Below are 17,265 nucleotides of genomic sequence, written 5' to 3'. Positions count from 1 at the left end.
GTCGCTGAGCAGCGGCTCTAAGAACTAGGAAGCTGCCCCCAGCCTATGCACCTAGCCCTTGGTTAAACGCGCCCCGAGTGATGTTTATAACCACTATGAATGTACACTGCACCACCCAAAAACCATATGCTTCTGGGCAGTTAATTTTAGCATCTTTAAAATGTAAACAGGTATGATGCCTACATGTCAAGGTAATTAGCAAAAAATCAAACAAAACAATGGTTTGTTGAGGTACTATTCAGTGTGAAAGACCTTTGAGGCTGCATTCAAACAGAATGAGGAGAATTAAAGCAAACAATCAGGACCAGGTTCTGTGCCCAACATGCGCTTTTCTCGTGTTTCTTCTCTCTAATGCCACCGTCAGTCCTCTAGGGTGACCAAGCCGAGTGTCCTGTCTGTCCCTCAGACTGGCTGATGGTGCATTTCCCCCTCTTCTGATCACAGTGCTCTAAATCATGGAGCCATTTCTGAAGTACCCCTCACTCAACAAGAAGGTAAATACAGTCTGACTTGGCAATGGTAGTTTTGCTGGAGACTGAAGCTGAAGAGAGGAGGGGATGAGCCCTGTGGGTGCATAACACTTGCCCAGGGGCAGAAGTCAATTCCAGACCAGGATTTATGACTGCCTGGGTTACCAAACGGGGCACTAACACATGTAGCATGAAGTGTTCTCCCTGTTAAAAATGAACAGAAAAGTTAAAGATTGGCTCATTTATTCCCTCATTCAGAGGCTCATGACTATTCTACAAGCTCTGCTTAGCTGTAGGCTTCTCTGTGGGGAAGATGGTGGTCAAACAAAATGGCTTCCAGGAAGTTACAGAAACTGAAAAGCTCATCACTTCCTGGAAAAGGCACATTGGAGCTGGTACCAGAGTAGAATTGAAAAACATTTCAGAAAAGTACAAGAGGTTTTTTCCCCCTAACTAGAAGACTCTAGAATAAGTTCTTGAAGGAAGTAAGACTTGAGCTGGTTGACATTCAAGGACAAACAGGATATAAAAAAGCCAAGGTGGTCCTGTTTGAAGGGCAACTTGAATATGGGGTGGAAGGAATATCTAGGGTTTCTTGTCCACATGAAATAAAAATGAACTGGCTTCTATAAACGTTTAATATATCTTGCATTTCTTTGCTTATGAATAGGGACATTTCACTTTTCTCTTCCATGTAGTATGCGCTCACAGGGACAATTTTGAAATTCTCTGCATGTCCCCTCAATAACCCTAGACATGTAGTCAGGTTCAGGGGAAGGAATCAGTTGTGCTTTTGTGATGTTCTGCTTGGACTTAAAAACAGCTCCGGACGCTGATGCCTGTTTGTGCTCATAGTTAATATTCTTTAGCAGGAGACAGGATTGTCTCATATGTCCTCTGCATTTGTACAAAATTGAGTACGATGGATGCACAGTAAAATGCTGGCAATTCCCGTGCCCCTAACTCTGCTATAGGTAGACAACGGATGCGGAAATAACCAACACATCCGTAAGAGGTCTCCACAGCGCTGCCACCAAGGCAGACAGTGTTGTGGCCGTGTTCTCTGCACTAACTACTCACCAGGTACCTGTGTGTGTGACACCATGAACGGCGAGGCAAGACAGCCATGTCCCTGTCTGCAGGGGACACAGAAGTTATCCGTTAAGCAAGCGGTAGCAATAATGTATAAAGAATATTATAAGTAAGAGGACAGAGTGCCACAGGGGCACGCAGTGGGCCCTCGTCACCTGGCCTGGAGCTGGGTGACGGGAGAAATGTTAGTGGCTTTTAAATCTGGGGACAGCTTGCTTCAAATGAAATGAAATGTGGCTGGGTTATAGAAGGTGTTACCCCAAATACATACGGGGCTTTATCCTAGGCACTAGAAAGCTCTCCATATCTGTTTACTCTTATGTATACACACACATGCACATATCCGTATGTGTGTGCGTGTCTATATATAGAGATATGGAATGTATGCTTCATATCAGAAATAAAGAGGTGTGCGTGCGTGTGTGTGTGTATGCATGTGCACATGTGTGTGCGTATATATGTGTGTGTGTGTGTGTGCATGCGCGTGTACTGCATGAGCCCTGGCATAGCTCTCTGGTCCGACTTACAGCCCTTACACACTGCTATTCCAGGCGAGTCACCTGACCTCTCTGAATCTTAGTTTCCACCTCTGGATATGGGGATAACGATGGCCCTTATTTTATTTCACTGCATTGTGATGTGGTGAAAGTCAAAGTTAAGCCTGCCTCCGTGCACACCACCTACTCGATGAGCATTGGCGTTCCTGCCCTCTCCACCCTCACAGCCCCTGGCCTATGGCCCGGCGCTGCCCCATGGCTCTGGCTGCACTGCAGAAGTCTGAGTTGGGGACTCAGGTTTTGCACACCCAGCCTCCGGCAGCCTGGTATGCTCTGGGCTGCTGTGCGGCGCCCTCCCTGTCAGTGGGGGCTGTGAGCCTCTTTTCCCATGCTGCTGTGGAGCAGGAGTTACAGCTGAAGTGTGGGCCCCCTGCAACTTCACGGTCCCCCACTTCCACAGCAGGCTCCTGGAGGGGCCATACCCCACCCCTACCCCAGCAGCACATCCTCGGGGTACAGTGTGAACCCCGGTAGGAGGTGTGGACTAAAATCTGTCACCATTGTTTATTAGAGAATTTATAAATCACGGTGTTTCAGCAGATTTGAAGCTAACTGAAACCTTCCAGAGAGAAGAATGGAAAGCTGAATCCCAGAGGGGACTACTTTCCCTGGGGACAGGTCTGAGCTTTCCTCCCACAGCAGCTGCCTGAGGGCCTCACAGATGCTTTTGTTTTTATTAGGAGTCTTTAGCAGAGTTGTCCATAGATTTAGGCTACATACTGTACTTTTTTTTTTTTTTTTTTTGAGGGTTGGGGGACTAGGTCATTAAATTGCCCTGGTTTGAATTAAAATATCCTCCTGCCTCAACCTCCTATCATGGTGAAATCACAGGCTATACTACTGTTTCTATGGGCTGAGGCGGGGGCTTAGTGGTAGGATGCCTGCTTACTATACATGAGGCCCTAGAAAAAATACTCTTTTTATGAAGCTCTCACAACCCTGGAAAGGTAACATAAATTCACAAAGAAGATATAGCAGGTATTTAAAGAGATGGTGTCAGGGCTCGGGAACATCTCCCGTGTCTAATTAATCCCTCTTATGTATCTGGATTAGATGTATTTCATTGGTGCCACATACTCCCCAGCCTGTTAGTTGGAAAAGGCCTTTACAATATACAAATGTAATCACCAAATGAAACGTTAACATTAATGAATCTGTAACAGATGCCAGGCGTGTGCTAAGAATGTTACAGTGCTTCATTTATTGGAAGACTGATATGAAATCACTAAGACCAGCCCTTGGGATAGGTCGTAGAAGGCGAGCACTTTGCCGTCATGCTCAGAAGGGTGGCAGGAGTGGCACGGCACTGCCTTTCAGGAGGTTTTGGTGACAGGGACAGACTGGATGCTGGCTACTCCTCTCCTTGGATTCTCTACCCCCAAGGCTCCCACAGCACGCCCCCCAGAAGCCACGGCTCGGGGGATCCCCATCCTGGGGGCGCTCAAAGCAGCCACCATCTGCCTCTGTTCCAGGGACCCATTCAAGAAATGGGAGAAATAGGGATGTCACAGTGCAGCTGAAAACCCCACAGTAATTCTCCGTCTGCTTACAATGTTTCGCCACAGTATGGAAGTCACGTATGCACACTACAGAAAACCAGGGGAGGTCTTTATATGCGACTCTATGTGGGTGTGTGTGTGTAGTTTACGTTATCATTCAGAATATAATCATGCATCTTCTTCTTTCAACATGAGAATGTCTTCTATGCCATTACAAAATATTTGGAAATACTTCTTAATTTTTTCGTCCTACTCATGATATTGATTGAAGCATATTTTTTAAAATTCAAATAATATGGGAAAGTATAAATACACAAATATATACATATATATCACCTCAAAAACACACTCGTTAGCGATTCACATGAATAACACTTTTACTTTGGGGTGAAAATTCTTGAAAGAGACTGCATGTATCTACGAGACAGAGACAGACAGGAAAGGCACACATTTACTTGATCACACAAAGCCATCCAGGGAGACGTGCACCATGGTTTACCAACTTTACAGGCACAAAATGAACTTTGTTAAGTGTAGAAAAGCATTTGTTTTCTGTCCAACTATGGCACACAAAATGCAAGTCAATATCTTCCATCAAACTATCCGAAATTGAAAACAAATCTATTTTACTTTCAGAATCTACAGATTCATGCGAATCATGTAATGTTTCATCCAGTGAATTACTTTTTATACCACAGATTTAATTTTAAATTTGCAACCCACCAAAAATTCCAAAATTCTACCCCGACTGAGTTCTCCACAGCTTATTTATACACTGCTGCAGACTGCACAGCCTTCATGAGACACAGTATCAGCACCCAATTACTCCTCCACAATGCAGGCCAATCATAATCCATTTGTCCCATCGTTCAAAATTCTGTGGTTTAAATTTCAAAGGCTATGGCAACTTTTCGTGCCCACAGTCACACAGCAAGGAATATTCCAGTTCATTTTCTGTGTGCAAATAACTTTTCACTTTCTTACTGCATCAGAGTACAACCTTTTATCTTTTCCCTTTTCTGAAAGTGCTGCCAGAGGAAGGACCTGAAATGTAAGTTAAAATTCCATCGCAGAGGGGCATCCCACTTCAGCCCCTGGTCTCCCCTGACGAGACCATGAGACTAGAGGCTGCAGCCCTACAAGTGCAAACATCAGCCGTGGTGACATCAGCCGTGGTGACACCTGCTCCTTAGCAGCAGCTGAGTGTCCTGATGTTGACTGCAAAGTGTATCTCATTCCAGAAAAATGAAAATACTTTCAGAACAGTTATTGATATTCAAAGAAGTAAGAACATTTTAATGCAAACAACACACAAGAGGTCTGTACCCTTTAGGCAAAAGTAGCCCCTTAAGTTTATGATACATACACACAATATAGCAGGCATGACCTGAAATTACAGTGCAGGTCTTAAAACATGCACTACAGTGAGAGACACATTGCCGTTAACACCCGTAAAGTGCTTCCCTCCCCTTGCACACACCCAGGCCATTGTCCCTATGCACACACCCAGGTCCCCTTGCACACACCCAGGCCATCGTCCCACACACTTTCTGCAGCAGCTCCAGGGTGATCTTTTTGGAGTATCTTTAGATTCTGTCCAGACTGCGGCTTTGTCCTAAATTGATTCAAAACATGTCCCTTTCACAATCATTTTGATTTTGGGGTGAAGCCAGAACTCACACGGTGCCAGGTCCAGTGAATAAGGCAGTGAGGACACGGCGTCGTGGTTTTATAAGCTGCCTTTCTGTTGGATGGTACTCAGTGGAAGCAGTTACCATATTTTTTATCAGGCCTCAGAAAGACTCATGAACGAGGATCCCAGAGTTGCTTCAGAAAGTTGGGAGGATGAGGGGGTATGTGTGTTTGCAGTAAGGAAGACAGTGATGAGGGGGGATCTGTGACAATGTGTCTTATACTGTAATAAAAGTTTGCATTTAAATTTTAATTTAGTATGAACATAAGGTTTGATCACCCAGTGCATGTGTGTATAAATATATAAAAAACATCATTTTTTCACAAATGACGCTCATGAAAAAGCATCTCAAATACAGGATTTTATAAACACTAGCAAGTAAATAAGTGCAACTTAGCAGTAAATTCAAGAAGGCTGCAGACAAGAAGGCTGTCTGCAGGAGACTGTGGTTCTCAGAGGGGTCCCGTCCAGGACAGGGAGGTGGCTCCCCGGGTTTGCTTTCTGAGTTCCTGCCCATTATAGTCAGTTCTGAACTGAGGCAAGAATGGCATAAATTACTAAAAACTTGATGTTTAACTTTTTTAACGGATGCTTAAGGAAAAAGACACCACAGAGCACAGTATACCAGTTTGAGTTAATCTGAGCTCTGAATAGCTGCTTTATGTAAAGACACTTTGAAAACTAATTACGAATCCATCCATTCTTCCTGTATAATCCACAGTATTTTTTACAGACCTGTAACATTAGAAATAACACTGCCTCTTCAGATTCATTTTAACCATTTGCAAACTGTGAGGTATAATGGTTAAGCCTGCTAATCTGATCAGTTTGAGAGCCACCTGGGGTGAACATGGCTCACCTTGGATATGTCTCAGAGGTCACGCACACATGACCTTGGGGTGTCCAGGCCTTCATCCTCACCTCTTGGGTGCTGTTCCTGTTCTGCTTCCTGTGCACCACAATGCAAGTGGCCCACCAGGCCTTTCCATCATGATGTTCTTGCCCTGGAGCCAGGGACTGAATGTGCAAAAACCGTGAGCCAAAATAACCTGCCCTCCATTAAGCTGTGTCAGGTATTTTGTCCCAGTGTTAGGAAAGGTGATCCATACAGGTGCTAGATCTGTTTCTCTCTCTCTTTTTTTTCTTTGCTCTCATTCCTTTCATATCTTTCTTCTACTTTGTAGAAACAGTGAAATTATTTAATCTGACAAGTTTTAACTGCTCCTCACTGTCTCTGCAACTTTTTAATGTACATAATCATTCTAATGTTTCTATAGTATTATATAATATATAGTACATACATGTACCTACCTTTTATTCATTGATGTTTGGATTTTTACCTTTGTTTTACTATGTAAAATGATGCAGTGAATAGCCTGGAACCTGTAGCTTTTGTTCGTGTCTGAATTTACCCTAAAGATGAATTATTAAGAATGGATTTGCTGTGTGAAGGATGGTCACACTGCAAATATCACTATACATTGCCAAGCACCCCTCCCAAGTGCTGATTAACATTTCCCTTCAGCACTGTGAGTAACTATTTTTCCATGACTTCACCAACACAATTAGTCAGTATTTTTCATTTTTCCCAATCTAACTGGGAAAAAGGAGGTTGTAATTATTAGCATTATTTGTATTACTGAACATTTTTAAATGCCTGCATAATACTCCATCTTATACTAATTGTGATTTATTTCACACACATTTATGCTCATTTTAGTGAGCATTTTGGTTTTTCTCTCAATTGTATCCTAAGTCTTAAAATATAGCTCCTACTATTTTTTTTAAAGTTACTTTATTAATCATCACTTGAGGGATGGATTCATCCTTCCAATGGAAGCTCTCAGGATTCTGTTCTTTCTCCTAAGCTAAAAGAACCTCTAATCTCTTCATGCTTCTTTCATGTGCTAAATGCTCAAGGTATTGAAGGGAGCCTGGAATAACAGTGATGACTCAGTCATCGTGACAGCAGGCAAGACACCTGTCACTGCTGATAGTAATGCAACTGTCACCAACCTCCTGCATACTGCACACCACTCCTGCAATTTACCCAGACTGGCGAAACTCCTTACCCAGGTGTTTTGCGTTGGAGACACTGAAGTTACTCAATTCTGAAGGCAAAGATCGCAGTGACAAGTACTTACTCGACTCGCCTTCTTCCCAATATTCACTTTTCCACATTGCACCAAACATACATCCCTATCCTTTATCCATGAAATGCAGAGCCAGTACATCCTATAAATATCTGACTTTACCAACAATGCCTAATGCAAGGCATCTATTTTGTAAAGTGAAATTTCCAGTCTTGGTATAGATTCAGAGTTTTAGGAAGTCAAGAATAGTGATGATAGAACTCTGCTTCAGTAACACCATCACTGTCCGAGGAAGTCTGACAGAAATAAAACTATTAATAAAGAAAAATATGCTTACGTTATACCTGGTTTAAAAGGAAACTGAGAGGCCTTAGGAGAATTTATAAGACTCTCAAATAATCCTCCAGTAATAGTCCCATCTGTGATCATCTGTCCTGCAGTGAGACGATCACACTGCACTGTCTTTTGCATGACAGTCTTTATGCTCTTATTCACATGCTGGTACCCGTCATTGCCCACTAGTTCATGTTTCATTTCTGGAGACGACACACGTGTGTGTCTCTCTCTCTGCACACACACAGGCCAGTGCAGCAGGTCCATTCTGGTGAGCCTCATGACAAAGCACACAAGCAACCAAAAACAGGGAAAACCATTCTTTCTACCAACTGATCAGTTTCTTATCCACTGACAGAGCCCAGCTAGCCCACATGTTCAGTGGCCAACAGAAAACTGATCAACAAAAACCCTCAAATGGTTTTGTCCCACTCTGCCACCAGGCTAGTTTTCCCCAAACCACAACTGTTTGACCCATTTTTCATCTTGCTATGTAGGAATTTCACATTTCCTTTTGCTGATATCTTTCTCAGCAGTTCCGGCTCAGTATCACAAAAATTAGAGACAATCTGGAGGGAGCACCCTCAAGGAATCTGTCATTATTCCTGATAACTTCTTCTGTATTACCCCACATTATGGCTGTCACTGCAGAAATCAGTGATTGTTCCTGAAGGGACTGAGCACTGTGCCAAAGGCTGTTCCTCATTTTACCTTTAGAGCAGGCCTCCACTGCGGGCTTACCCCCTGAGAGGTCACTTAGATCACAAGCGCTGGAAACGTTACTCAGTTCCGGCTGTATCTGGTGCTCAGCCCATGCCCATAGGGCCTCCTAGGTGCTATTTCTGGGCCTTTCATCTAGTTTTATCCAAAGCACTAAGATTCCAGACTAAGGACAAACCAAGGGAACGACTGGTTAGGGAGCCCCTTCCCACTGCACAGGGAACCCCTGTTCATGCTCTGTGGATACTGCAATTCTTCTAACTTCAGCTCACTTAGAAAAGTTAACATCATGGACTTTCGCTGTTTTATTCACAAGAATTTCACAAAAGAGTATTAAATGCTTTGCAGAACATCTGCATTTCCTGCCACACTCCACACACGCACGCTCGCTGGGGATTGAATCCAGGGCCTCTGGTGCTCCCACATCCCCCAGGCCCTTTTTACTTTTTATTTTGAGGCGGGATCTCACTAAGCTGCCCAGACTGGCCTTAAATTTGCAATCCTTCTGCCTCGGCCTCCCAATCAGTGGGGGTGACAGTTGTGCGCCATGGCATTCAGTTGTCTTTAAGAAGCTTCCTCGCCTCCGATCTGCGTTATTCTCCCCCTCTAGCAGTTCCCCACGCTGTAGCTGCCGTGGCGCACTACGTCCTGTCCTGCAGGCCAGGGCACTGTGCTTTTCTGCAGGTGTCCCAATCTGAGCCCCAGGCCGCCCGAGGGAAAGCTACAATTTCAGGGCCCGTGCACGGGTGCACTACAGCCTCTGAACGCTGTCCACAGGCGCGCTCGGCTCCGAAAGTACCCACAGGCTTCCATAAGATTAGCAAAAGGGAATCGTCATGACAGTGAGGCCTCTAATTCATTCAAACTCAGCCAAAATTTCCCAAACATTTCTACAAGAGTCTTGACGACCTAGCTCCTGGCCAGCCAAGTTCTGCCGCTTCCACGTCTCAAACCTCAGTACCCAGCCCACACCCACTGCCCGCTTCCGGGGTTTCTCACCTTGCTTCGCCCGCACTGCCCAGCCGCTGTCCTCGCTGGGCCTGCTCTTCTCCCTTGCCGACATTTTGCGCATGCGCAGACCCTGTGCCTGCGCATGCCCTGCACCTGCTCGGACTCAGCGCATGCTCAGACCCTTCATGTGCACCGCCCTCGGACGGTAGTGTCTTCTCAGCACGACCTTCTGTTACCTGTCCAAGCAGCAGCATGAACTGTGCACAAACCTTATCCTTTAAAGCGTTTACAGATGTTTTGCCCCCTCGCCAAACCCCACGTTGTAAGTACATGGCGATTGTACCCTGCTCTCTGCACTCTGTCCTTGCTAGAAAAGCCTTTCTCCTCCAGACATTGGTTCTTAATAAATATCTGAACCAAGAAGTAAGCCGAGAGACCGAGCAACACTGGTATAGTAACTCTGTCTTTTGCACCTTCGTTGTCTATGGATGCACATAAACTTCACTTCTCTGAGACCCGCAATGGAAAAGTCAGTGTGTATTTACCAAAGAGCAATACATTCGTGCTGTTTTAGGAACTTGGAGTCCTGTTAAAGGAGTTTAGTCGTAGTCCTCCTTGTAAAAGGTCACAGTCACGCAGGCTGCAAAGACTTAGACCTGCACATTCCAAAGGTTTTGTCCTTAACTGCCTGCCCCGAAACAGCACCTTGATTGGCTGCCAAGAAGGCAAAACAATATACTCCTCAGAGCCTAGATTTTGAATTAATACAGATCTCAGTACCAATGGTAAATTTCTGCCTACAAGTCGTACAAATCTGAGCAAGTGGCATAAACTCTTTGTGTGTGAATCAGCCTATTTTCTATTACTGTGACAAAATACCTGAGATAAAAAAGGAAACGTTTATTTTGGCTCAGTTTCAGAAGTTTCAATCCTTGGTCATTTGGCCCGATTGTATTGGACCTGTGGGGACACTTTGGTGGCAACATGCATCAGAGGAGACTTACTCACCTCATAGTGACCAGGAAAGGGGGGACAGCAAAAGTCCCAATACCCCCTGCAAAGTCGAGCCGTTAGGGACCTTACTGCCTGCTTTAGACCACAACCTCTTAAGGTTCTGTCACCTTCCTATTGTGTCGTAGTTTGGTGATCAATCTTTTCACTCACACGTGAACCTTGGATACACACTAGACCCAAATGCAGCAGCTCTATCAACTGTCAGATAAAGATAGTGCTTACTGCAAATGTAAGACACACAGAAAGTGTGCAGTAAATAATGGGGATGGAGGAGATGCTGGTAGCTAGTGGTGGTGAGGCTGATGGTAATGGTGGTGGTGCTGGCGATGATTACGGTGGCAGTGATGGTAAGGGAGGTGGTGAGAGATGGTAATGGAGGTGGTGAGAGTGGTGGTGAGGGAGGTGATAGTGACAGTGGTGATAAGGATGGTGGTGATGACAGTGGTCATGGTGATGGTAAGGATAGTGGTGATGATAAGAGCACAAACTGTAACTCCTAAGGACAAGGATTGTGTTTATCTTGGAATATTCAGCACTGGCAATACACAATCAATATAAACAAAGGTTTGTTGAGCTAATAATCAATTACTCAGTCCAAGAGAAGGCAGAGAAGAAACGGGTCAATACAAACTCCAGTGATCAAAAAAGCTTGCTTCAGGAAGGAGGCACCCAAAGCCAGGGTTTTCCCACAGCTGAAAAGGAAAGAAGTTACTGAGGAAAAAATCATGACACCGAAGTGTGTAGTCTGTGCCAGTGTGGGGAGGAGTCAACAGTTTTTGTTCCACAGGGCGGGAAGTAGGGAGCAGGAACGAGAGTGATTTTCACTTTTCTGCTCAGACCATGCCTGGAGATAAGCTTCCAGCCAGCAACACTCAGCTCCATCTTTATGGACACCACTTGTCTCAGTAAATCATAGTCTAGCTGCTTCCTATAAATACACTGAGAAAGCATAAAAAAAATACGAGTGTGATAGGGAGGCAAACCTGGGTCTGAATTTTTGTGTCACTGTCTTGAGAAAGTCACTTTCTCTTTGAACTTTGTTTAGCTTTCTCTTCTATAAAACACAGCTCATCATCCCTGTCCCAAGGGGCTGAGGTGGAGATTCAGTGAAATAATTCGTGCAAGGTGGTTCCTGAGCATAGCAGGTGTTTAGCAAACATGCCGGGGTTTTTGATAGTGTAAACTGCTGCATTTATGGGCTTGTGCCAGGTCAATGTGGACATTTCAGTTACATGTGTCTGTAGACATGTGAATTTGAGTTTATTGGTCAAAGGGTAATTGAGCTTGTGACATGGAAAGAGTTCAGACAGGGGCAATACGTGGGACTCCGTGTCACATGATCCCCCTTTACTCCCTGTCCTATCCAGGCGAAGAAAAGCAGAAAAGGTTTTTCATTTGAGCAATTGATTAGTATTCTTAATAAGAAATAGGAAGCTAATAATTTGGTTTATTAACCACCTGCTGCACAAACTGTCATGCAAATACCGCCTGATGCTTCCTGCAAAACATTTGAAAACTCTTGTTACTCTGTCCTTCTGCTTGGATTTTCTCCTATAGCGAGATACATGGTAGAATTAATTTCAAGTGTGTTTGTCTGTAAACCAGCCAAATATTTCCTTGTGAATACTTGAGCTCTGTGTGGAACACACACAGCATTGTGGTTGTGAGCACACTTGCTTTTGGTGTTAGATTTTACGCTTTAATCCGTGAATGAGCTTTGAGCTCTGCCCATAGGACTCCCATAATAAACCAAACCTTTCCATTTCCTGCAGGTTCATCCCGGGGACCCAGCCCCCTAACCATGGGGGCCCAGGACACCCTCCCAGTAGCAGCGGCTTTCACAGAAACCGTCAACGCTTACTTCAAAGCTGCGGACCCCAGCAAGTAAGCCCCAGATCCCGTCACCGTGTGGTCTGTGCTCACCCTGGCTAGCAGGGGACACCCCATCACCTTGACGGTATTCCTTAGGCTAAAGCCAAGAAGATTTCCATTCACCATAGCAGGCGACTTGCCTAGAATAAGGGATAAAATTGAATTAGGGATGTTAATGCACCACTTTTAAACAGGTACCAAAACATCCCATGACATCGTACTAACTAGAAATCTCTCTGTTGTGGTTGCTAGTAACAGAAAACCTCAGTCTAATTTTACAACAATCAGGAAGTGTATTGTCTCCCAAAAACAATACCCAGATCATGACTTTTGTTGCCTTTGTCTTCCCAGAATGAAAACCACCCACATGTAAACTGAAACAGTGCATCACTGAAATGAGAACAGAAAGGAAAGCACAGGTTCCCAAAATGTCCACAAGGAAATTGATGGTTTATTTTTTTAATTAAAAAAATTTTTTTCTTTGGTACCAGGGATAGAACTCATGACCTCAAGTTTGCCAGGCAGGCGTTTATATCACTGAGCTAAATCCCCACCCCTAAAAGTTCCACAAGGGAACAAGTAGTGCGTTGTCTTTAACTAAGAAGGACGGAACGGCCCCACGTAAACTAAAATCACAGCACAGGAAAAACTCACCACTCTATTTTCATGAGGCTGATTTCACTCGTCACCACCCACTGACTTGCCCTGAATGCGTAAGTGACATAGTTTCAACGCTTCTAACACACAAAGAACAGCTGGGGTGTGGACCAGACGTGTGCACTGGGTGGAGCCCCTGGGGACCTCACAGGGACGAATTCTCCAGCACCTGCTTCCCAGCTGGCTTTCCATCACTCCTGGATCTATCCAGAGACCTAGGTGGTCCCCACTCCACCGCTCGGATCCGCAGCACCTCGGGTCTCTTACGGGCTGTGCTTCCTGCTTTAGTGGAGTTTTCTGGCGCATGCTGGAGTGACTGGTCCCTTCTGATCCTTCATGATTCCTCAGTAAATCTATCAAAGGGAACCTCCCAGCTGGGCATGGGGAGGGGGGCACAGCTGTAATCCCAGCACCCTGTGAGGCTGAAGCAGGAGGGTGGCAGGTGTGAGCAGTTTAAAGACCTGGTGAAGCGCTGTCTCAAAACAAAAACAAAAGAAGTTAAAACAGAGGCTGGGGTTTAGTGTGAAGGCACTGAATTCAATCCTTAATACAAAAAAGAGAGAAAGAAAGAAAGAAAGAAAGCTCACTCCCCCCTATAAATCACTGTTTCTTTCTTAATAGCCTTCTCTCTAAATCCCACATTTCTCTGTTGTTTGTCATCTGTGCCTTCCCTAGACTGTAAGATCCACAGAGCTGGATTTTTTAAAATAGTGTTTATTTATTTGTTGGTTTTTTTTTTTTGTCCTGTATTCAGGCTGGCCTTGAACTCACTACCTAGCCCCCCAGGCTGCCCTGAGATTTGCAGCAATCCTCCTGCCTCAGCCTCCCAAATCCTGAGATTATAGACATGTATAACCACACCCAGCACACATTGCTAGATTTTAACTGTTTTGTCCACCAGCATATCCTCAGCACCTCAAACAGTCTCTGTCACTGAAAGTTCAAAGTGTATTTGCTGACCCAGTGTGGCTGAGTTACCTCATACTCACAGAATGGCTGCTGTGTGCTCAACAGGAAACACCTTGAGGCAGTTGGAATGGAAAATAAGACTTGCTCATAAAAATAATGCAAAGTCTACCAGAGAAGAAGTACAAACATTGTGCCCAGAGAGATCAGAGTCCTGAATAATACTACGTTTTTAATTCCAAGAGGAGACAGTGCTGTGTCGTCTGCGACCCTGGCATTCCAGTGGTGTAGTGCTGAGCCTTCTGGGGTCAGCTTCCCTTCCAAACTCACCAAGCCTTGAGCTGCAGATGTGTTTGCACCCCGTTCCGCTAACATGGTCCATAGATACAATAGTGGCTCCTGCCCTGGGAGCCGGGAGATCCAGTTTCACTGAAATTCTCAGATCTGATACCGATACAAACAAGCGTTAAGGTCAAAAAAAGGAAAACTCCCTTTAGTGGGTAGAAAAAATATTACGTTTCACATAAAAAATCTCATTCACGTCAGCAGGGGTAAATCTGTAAGTCAGCAAATTGTGACAGTGGAGACACAGAGATAGAATCGAGGACCGTAGAGTCTTACATCGGACCACACAGATTACACTGTCCACCCACCCAAATCTACCCAGTCCTGCAAGTCTGCGGAGACAGGAGCTGTTCTGCTCATCTGTTAAGAATTATCCTCTGCTCAAAAAAATAGTAGTCACAGGGAATAAATGTTTGCTGGCCTAATAAATGTCACCCACTCCCTCGCTAATTTGTTTTTTTTTTTTTTTTTTTTTTTTTTTACCTGAGACAGGGTCTCACTATGCAGTTCTGCGGGATTTTGTAGTCCAGGCTGGTCTCCAACAATAATCCTCCTGCCTCAGCCTCCCGAGTTGTAATTTGCTTTTAAAAGAGAAGCTATAGCCCCTTCTAGGACAGCTCCCAGGTCCCCTGAACCCTCTGGGGTGTAAACGGGGGTTCCCTGCCAGCTGAACGCGTTTGGGTCTCTGTTCCCATGGTGACCCCTTCCGCAGCCCCTGGGATCCAATTCCCAGGCACGGAGATGGCGCTTCTCCTCTCGGGCTGCCATGCAGTGCCCTGCAGGCCTGAGCCCTGCAGGAACCAAAGCAGGCTCAGCCCAAGTCAGCACAGAAATCGGGCGAAGTTAAGGGGTCTAAAAGGTGCAGGAGGACGGCAGCGGTTTGCTGGGGGCAAGGGAGGGTGCAGTGCCAACTCCCAGAAACCAAAATTCACACTCAGAGCGGTGCCCAGGTGCAGCCATCCCTGTCAGAGGAAGGGAGAGACACAGGGCGATGCTGGGAAACTCATCCCACCCCCCGCCTCCCCCCTCCTTACCCCCACCCCCACCCCCACCTTCCCTGCCCCACTCACGCCTGGCCCTAGCGAGGGGTCTTTGAATGCGGGCCTGGCCGCCTCCCCCAGCAGGCTTCCAGGAGTCCAGGAGGACAAACACTAGATCTTCCCTGGCAGTGTGACGGTCTCCTGCGCCCTCTACTGACAAGGTCTAGCCTGGTCCCTCTCAGAGAAGATCCGCAGAAAGGCCCAGCATTGTTTACCTCTTCAGAAGAAGCAGTAAAAGACACCAAGAAACTGCGAGGTGATGAGCCAGTCTCCTGGTGAAACCGGCGCCGTGGATCTGAATCTCGGGTGGAAGCGCAGGGGACCTACAGCAGCCAAAACAACGCTGAGACAGAGCAAGCTTGGAAGACTCAGGCTTGGTTTCAGACTGTTATTAGAGCTACAGCAATCTCGGCCGTGGTGATGGCTGAAAGGCAGACAAAAAAGGTATCAGCAGAACAGGAAGACGGAGCCAGAAGCAGACCCCAAGCCCACGAGGAAGATGAATGTCCACAAAACTTCCGAGGTCTTTCGGTGAGAGGGGATTGTCCTTCTCACAAATGGTGCTGAAATAGTTATTCATGCACACATGCGTGAGACGAACATAGATCTACATTTCATGGTGCATAGAAACTGCACTAAAAATGAGTCTCAAATCTAAAAGTAGAGCTTTTAGATTTAAAACTTCTAGAAGAAGATATAGATGGAATTTGGGGATGTTAGGGTTAGCAAAGACTCCTCAAATAGGACACCAAAAGAATAGCTGGGTTAAATATCCCTTGTAAAAAGCAAATCAATGAATTAAAATTTTTGCTCCCCAAAGTACTCTTAGGAGAAAGGAAAAAAAAAATCCACAGACTCAACAAAATTTCTCTGAATCATTTATATGGTGATAGGTATCTACAATGTCTTAAAATGTAAAATTCAATAAAAACAAAAATCTTGATTAAACGTTTGGCAGAGAATTTAAGCACATGCTTCTCCAAAGCAGATAACTGATAACAATGAGGACAAGAAAAGATGCTCCAAGTCATTAGCAAATTAAGTTAATGATGTTCCACCAATCAGAATAGCTAAAATTAAAAACACACATTTTACCAAGTATTGGTGAGGATGTGGAAGAAACTCTCACACACATCTGGATTTCGAATTGAGAAGACAGTTAAGTAGTTTATTTAAAATTAAAAGTATACCTACCATAAGATCCAGTGATCCTACCCCTGTGCTTACCAAGAGAAATGAGAACACACTCCACAGGAAGACCTGCATGCATTGGTAACACTATCGTAATAGATAAAAACTGGAAAGAGACTGAATGTTTTTCAACAGATAAATGGATTAAAAAAGAAAAAACTGGCATAGCCATACCCACACAACAGCAAAAACAACCAGCTTTTGATTTGTGCAACCAAAAGGATGAATCTCAAAATAATTATTCTGGAAGAAAGAAGCCTGAACGTCCCCCTCTCAAAAAAATATACCTTTTGATTGTGTCATATAAAATTTTAGAAAGCAAACTAATTCACAAGAGACAGAAAGTATCATGACAGCTAGCCAGAGATGGGTATGGGAAAGTTTGGAGAGGGAATAGTCTTGGTTACTTTTCTCTTGTTGCTAAGACAAAATGCTGGACACTCAAAGTTAAAAAGGGAAAGGTTTATTTAGCTCACAGCTTGTGGAGGTTTCAGGTAAGCATGGTGAGGGCAACAGCTCAAGAGGGCAAAAGGCATCAAAAGCAGCAAGAGCAAAAAGGGAGGGAAGCAAGCTTCTTTTCCTCCCTTATAATGTGCAGCCTACTGCCCTCTGGTAGGTGTAGCACCCACACCATCTCCCTGCTCTCCTCTTGCACAAGCTGAGGGTGGTTACAGTGTGAGGATCCTGGCCTGGTGTTGAGTCACTTTGTTGAACTTTCAAACTTCTCCAATTGACACAAGGTATCAACCATTAGAGGAAGATACAAAAAGGAAGGAGGAAACTTTTAGGGATGGTGGAAACGTTTATCTTGGTTGGACAGTGTATGAATCTG

General features: G+C 44.9%; 1 protein-coding gene across 21 annotated transcripts in view; it reads left to right on the top strand.

Moving 5' to 3' along the window:
* Sgip1 (SH3GL interacting endocytic adaptor 1) overlaps positions 1–17,265 on the top strand; it is a 176,262-nt gene that overhangs the window by 135,583 nt on the left and 23,414 nt on the right. For all 21 annotated transcript variants that reach the window (XM_063258831.1, XM_063258825.1, XM_063258836.1 and 18 more), the window contains one exon: positions 12,195–12,306. In XM_063258831.1, coding sequence (XP_063114901.1) covers positions 12,195–12,306 — 112 coding nt within the window. The remainder of the gene's footprint in view (positions 1–12,194; positions 12,307–17,265) is intronic.

This window comes from Cavia porcellus, unplaced genomic scaffold (assembly GCF_034190915.1).
Source record: "Cavia porcellus strain 051 isolate PalLab524CR breed Dunkin Hartley unplaced genomic scaffold, mCavPor4.1 scaffold_1, whole genome shotgun sequence".
NCBI lineage: Eukaryota > Metazoa > Chordata > Mammalia > Rodentia > Caviidae > Cavia > Cavia porcellus.
Note: the sequence above shows the minus strand (reverse complement) of the source record. Positions and strands in the feature narration are given on the sequence as shown.